At 39.8% G+C, this 6,000-nt stretch overlaps 1 protein-coding gene across 3 annotated transcripts in view; it reads left to right on the forward strand.

Moving 5' to 3' along the window:
* The window catches only part of Mon2 (MON2 homolog, regulator of endosome-to-Golgi trafficking), a 75,406-nt gene extending 69,740 nt beyond the window's left edge, over positions 1-5,666 (forward strand). For all 3 annotated transcript variants that reach the window (XM_057758258.1, XM_057758259.1, XM_057758260.1), the window contains one exon: positions 3,917-5,666. In XM_057758258.1, coding sequence (XP_057614241.1) covers positions 3,917-4,080 — 164 coding nt within the window. In that variant the 3' untranslated portion in view covers positions 4,081-5,666. The remainder of the gene's footprint in view (positions 1-3,916) is intronic.
* The last annotated feature ends 334 nt before the right edge of the window (positions 5,667-6,000 follow it).

Raw genomic sequence — 6,000 nt, forward strand, 5'->3', positions numbered from 1 at the left:
TCCAGCACTTGGGAGGCAGAGACGGGTGGATCTCAGTGAGTTCCAGGTCAGCCTGGCCTACCAAGTGAGAGTTCCAGGACACTGCCAGGACCATTGACAAAGAGAAACCCTGTCGCGAAAAGCAAACAAAACAAAAAGAAAAGAAAAATAAGTAAGAATGCCTTCTTGTACAAGCCAAGCCTGATGCAAGAGATTGACTATCAGGTTAGAGCCAAAGGCTCCATCTCTGTTTAGACTTTTTATTATCGTCTTCCTGTAGTTTTACTGCTAGAAATGAGGCATTTGGAGATTTATTTTTGTTTGAAGGGATTTGTTTTTATTATTTTACTTGATGGTAAATTTTTGAGTAGGCAATATAAATACACGTAAATTAAAACAATAAAAATAGCAGGTAACGTGATACTCACTGGGTAAGAGCACTTACAAAACCTGAGAACTTGAAGTCAGTAACAGAGACCACATGGGAGAAACCTGACTGCCACAGACTGTCCTCTGACCCCAGGAGCCTGTTGTGATGCATAACTAAATTAATATTTTAAAATACAAGTGTGGGGTTTTGGGGGGCGGTTTGAGACAGGGTTTCTCTGTGTAGCCTTGGCTGTCCTGGAACTAGCTCTATAGACCAGGCTGTCCTCGAACTCACAGAGATTCGCCTGTCACTGCCTCCCAAGTGCTGGGATTAAAGGCGTATGCCACCACTGCCTGGCTTACGTGTGTATTTTTATTACTACTTTATTTTTATTAATTTGTTCTTCTCTTGAAATTTTTCATGTAAATACAAAATACATACTCCAGATAACCCCAGTTTTCTATGCAAGTAAATAACAGTATTCCCTGTTTATAACCACTTTTTCTTCTCTAGTTTTTCACTTAACAAACATGTATATTCTTCCATATTGGTGAATACATCCCTTTAATATTCTTTTTATAATTTGGGGTTTTTAAAACAGAAGCTCCTGTAACTCAGGCTGGCCTTGAACCACTATATGCAACCAAAGATAATCTTGAATTACTGATCTTTTCTCCTTTCCCTCCCAAGTCCTGGGTTACAGATTTGTGTTATACACCTGACATCCTGTTAAAAAAATCCCTCAGTTTACGGCGGGCTTTAGAACATACTATAAGAACCTGAGTAGATTCCTCCAAGTCATATGTCAGATGCCATCTTGATATATCTGTAACTGAACATTTCTCTCCTGCCCACCAATTCCTGAATAACCATTCAGAGACTTAATATTAATTATAAATGTATGACCGATGGCTTAGCCTTATTAGCTGGCTCTTACATTTAAATTAACCCATTTCTATTCCTCTAAGTATCGCTATGTGGCCTGTGGCTTACTAGTGATGCTCTGGCATGCTGCTCCTTGGGTGGCTGCTGGTGTCTCCCTGTCTCTGCCCTTCTTCTCCTGTATCTCTGCTAGGATTTTCCACCTGGCTCTATCCTGCCTTGCCATAGGCCAAAGCAGCTTTATTTATCAACCAATGAGAGCAACACATTCACAGCCTACTGAAAGACATTCCACATGATGTATCTCCTCTAATAAGCTGAGAATTGGTGTCGTAATTTGACTGTGGATTGGCCAGTGTAGCTAGTTTCCATTTGTGGACTCTGTGGACTGGTAGGAAGTGTCGAGGGTGACAGCTGGGCAGAGGCGCTTGGCTTTTGTTTGTCTTTCGGTTCCTTTTCTGGCTTCTTTTAAGCCAACCCCCACTCCAAGCAAAAGCAAACAGAAATATGGTGTGGATACTTCTTTTATTATTATTACATTGTATTGATTGTGTGTGGAGGAGAGGTGTACACTGGCACACCCCTTATGAAAACTGTAGGGGCTTGGTTCCCTTCTTCCACCATGTGGCCCTGGGCATCAGTCAGCATGGAAGGCAAACAGTGAGTAGGTGAGAATGTATTAGATGGAAAGTCCCATAAGCATTCGTTTTGGAAACCCTGCATTGTATATGAGTATGCTCTTTACGGTGAGCCTGTAGAGAATTCATAGAAGTTGTCTTTAAGAGGAGAGCTTATGTGTTGTCTGCCAAGCTTTTTTAATCAGGAACCCGTTTCGGAAGTTGAGAGAGACTCTGACCTCATTTCCTTGTTTCACATCAGGAGAACTGAGATAAAGAACTGAAATACTCACTTGACCAGGATACCAAACATCACTTTATTTCGGGGGAAAAAATGCTGCCACCTAACATAGACAGAATCATTATAAAAGGTGCTTTGAGCCAGGTGTGGTGGCGCATGTCTTTTATCCCAGCACTCAGGAGGCAGAGGCAAGTGGATTTCTGTGAGTTTAAGGTCAGCCTGGTCTACAGAGCAAGTTCCAGGAAATCAGGGCACAGAGAAAACATGTCTCAAGAATCAGCCCCTCCCCATTGAGTGTTTTATACATTTTCATAGAATTCTTTATGGCACGCTACCCTGCCCCAAACTGGAGACTTGCTCCATGTAATAACATGACATCTGCCAACCAGGGTTATGTGGAGAAATTGCCAGAGAATAAGACGGAGGGGGCCAGCTGGGTAATTTGGTGCGATACAAGATTAGTGGTACGACCCTTACTCACATGCACAAGTCCCTAGTACTGGGAAAACTTAGCGAATGACAGAAAACATAAATGTCACATGTGATTTCAGTGTAAGCAGATTGTTGGATAAGATAGGTCACTCTTGTGCTCCTGATGAAAAGCATTCACTTGGTAGAAAGGCAGATGTGACTCTCCCCAGTCTGGTGATGCACCTTAGAGGTAGAAAGGCAGATGTGACTCTCTGATGGAGGAGTTACTTTCATTTAATAAAGAAACTGCCTTGGCCCATTTATAGGCCAGCCCTTAGGTGGGTGGAGTAAACAGACAGAATGCTGGGAGAAAGAAGCCGAGTCAGGGAGTTGCCATGATTCTCCTACTCCAGACAGATGCAGGTTAAGATCTTTCCTGGTAAGCCAGCTCGTGGTGCTACACAGAATATTAGAAATGGGTTAGATCAATATGTAAGAGCTAGCCAATAAGAGGCTGGAGCTAATGGGCCAGGCAGTGTTTAAAAGAATACAGTTTCCGTGTAATTATTTCAGGGCATAAGCTAGCCATGCGGGCGGCCGGGTGCCGGGGACGCAGCCCGCCGCTCCTATTACAACAACTCTCCCCAGTCTGGTGATGCACCTTAGAGGTTAGCAAGCCCGTGAGAAGATGACGTCTGCTGCCTGCTTTGAAATTGCGATCAGTGTCAAAAGCATTACTGAGAGACTTATGGGAAGATAGTTTAGTAGGCAACTGAATAAAAATGTTTTCGATTTGTTCTGGATAGGCACATGCACACTAGATTTTCTAGCAACTATATAGAAAATAGTGATTTGGATTATTTTGTTACTTTATTAATGTCCAGAGTTTTCACAAATGGAAGCATCATTTAAAATATGCCTTATTTTCAAGTTGTTGACATTAATGAGTCTGTACTCACTGATCATTTATCTTCCTTTTTTAAGACTTTACTTATTTTTGTCTTATGTGTATGAGTTTTGTCTGTATATATGTATGTGTATTTTTGTGCCTGATGACTGAGGAGGCCAAAAGAAGGCATTGGATTTCCCTGGAACTGAAGTTAGAAATGACATTTAGCAACCATTTGGGTGCTGAGAACCAAACCCTAGTCCTTTGCAAGAGCAGCAAGTGCTCTTAACCACTGAGCCGTCTCCAGCCCCTTAACTACTTTCTTACCCAATTTCTAAGTACACAGTGCTGTATTATCTCAGTTTCTTGTGCTTTAGTATTATATCAGGAAATCTTACAAAATTTAAAAATTAAAAGATGCTCTCAGAATCATTCTGTTAGAGTTTTTACATTGTGTTTTTGTAAATTGGGTGACTGCTGTTTATATCAACTCTGTTTTGAGATTTTGGTACTTTTTCTCTTTACAGTTGATGGAAATACATGGGCACAAGTAATTGCCTTATACCCAACTTTGGTAGAATGTATCACGTGTTCATCCTCAGAAGTTTGTTCTGCTCTGAAAGAGGCACTAGTTCCCTTTAAGGATTTCATGCAACCACCAGCATCCAAAGTTCAAAATGGAGAATCTTGACCCACTACAGTCATGGGAAGGAAGACAGATAAGCTAAGGAAGGTTTGCTCCTGAGTCTTCTATGAGAAGGACTTTTCTTACTGCAGTAATTCTTGGCAGCTTTGTTTGCCTTCTTTAAAGTGTAATTATCTGGGCTCGGTAATTCTTGTGAAAGTGTACATGTCAACAGAGGCTCCTGAAGGAACCAGCCTTTTAATGAGAGAACTGATGGGATCGGGATAGAGTTCTCCCTTGTACCTGCTATCATATCTTCAGTTGGTGATTTAAAAGTGAGCTTATGTACAGTGTGTGGTGCGTGTGCCATTGATGTGCTTTTTAAAAAGGAAGAAGATATTTCCATTCAGATTTCTGAGGCTGGTGTTTTGCACCCTTTTTCAAGTACAACTGTACTGAAGTTTTATGCAAGGTGATACTATAACATTCCATAATTATCTACAACCAGCCTTTGTGAACAAAGGGAACTGATGTACTGTGTGTATAATAAATGGTACAGTTCTGTATAAAATAGTTGCATTTATTTAAAATTTAAAATTGATGTTAAATATTGATGTTAAAATGCTTGAAGGCGTATTTATTATTAATACAAAATTGTTTGCTTACATTTTTACTTCTGATTTGCCTTCTTATGGGGCAGATAAGCTTATCATGTAATCACACAGCGTCATGCTTTTTACATGCATTGTTGGTGACCTGTACGCCTCTGGCCAGAGGATCATGTGAGCAGCAGAAGTTATGGTCTGCTGACTTTGCACCTTGGAAACACAGGTTGTAACTTAATACACTGAGATACATTGTAGCACGATGACCCAATCATACCTCATTCTTTAGCCTCTCTCTAAGCTTTTAAGTGTCTGTTTTTATATTTGCTGTCTGAATTTTAAAGACTTGTCATATTTTATATTTCTGCTGATTTTCCTATGACATTTGTCACTGTCTTTGAATGACCAAGGCAAGATGACTTGAGATTTCATGAAACTTTGCCTGTGAGGTTTTGTTCATTTCTGCGCTTCCTTTTCTGAGTTCTTTTCAAGAGGACTCGGCACTGGGCTAACCTACAGTATAAAACGCGAGTCACCAGCAAGTGAGTGAGCGGAGGCAGCGGCATGTCCCAGCAGTGAGCTCACTGTGGTGGAGCATGGCACTCCTGCCGTTACAGAGCACGTGACCAGTTTCTCACAAGACTGACTTTGACCTAGCTTGCTGTATTTGTTTAATTATGCTGTTGTGAGATTTTTTTCTTCCAAGTTAAAATTTCATTTCGCAGATGTTGAAAACATTGCTGTTAATAAGAAATGATAATGGGGCTGATATTATTTTAATGCACTAGAAAGCTTTTGACTTTAACAAGATTTATAAATTTTGGACTCTCCAGAATAATCATAAAACTATAAGGAGACATTAAAGTTGAGTAATCAATGAGATACAATTTTGAGACTATTTTAATTATGTAATGATTTAATTTGCACTGTATTCTGTATACATGTGGTAAGGCCTATTTTGAAGGAATATTATTTTTATTCACATGAATCAATGAATTTCTATTTTATTATTTCATGTAAGGTTAAGGTAAAACATGGCATTTCATAGACTATGCTATTCGTGTTTTCTTAAAGGTGTAAAAAGAATGACTCTAGCCGTGTATTTTTTATATTTTGATATATTCGCTTGTGGATTTAAAAGGTAGGGAAATCACTGATAAAGTATCTAAATAATAAGGGTGGCAACATTTTCACAATACTGCCCTGAGTTTATATAAAAGAAGTGTCTGCTCATAGCAGATCAATTGCAGTCTAAATGACTATTCTCCAGTGAAGGCTAGCTGTAAGTAAGAGTCTTACTTGAACTAAACAACTTGAGCTACTACAGTATTAGCTTTCGGTAGCTGTGTCATGCCGTATAGTTCAGAACATAAAAATGAGA

This window comes from Chionomys nivalis, chromosome 25 (genome assembly GCF_950005125.1).
Source record: "Chionomys nivalis chromosome 25, mChiNiv1.1, whole genome shotgun sequence".
Taxonomy (NCBI): Eukaryota; Metazoa; Chordata; class Mammalia; order Rodentia; family Cricetidae; genus Chionomys; species Chionomys nivalis.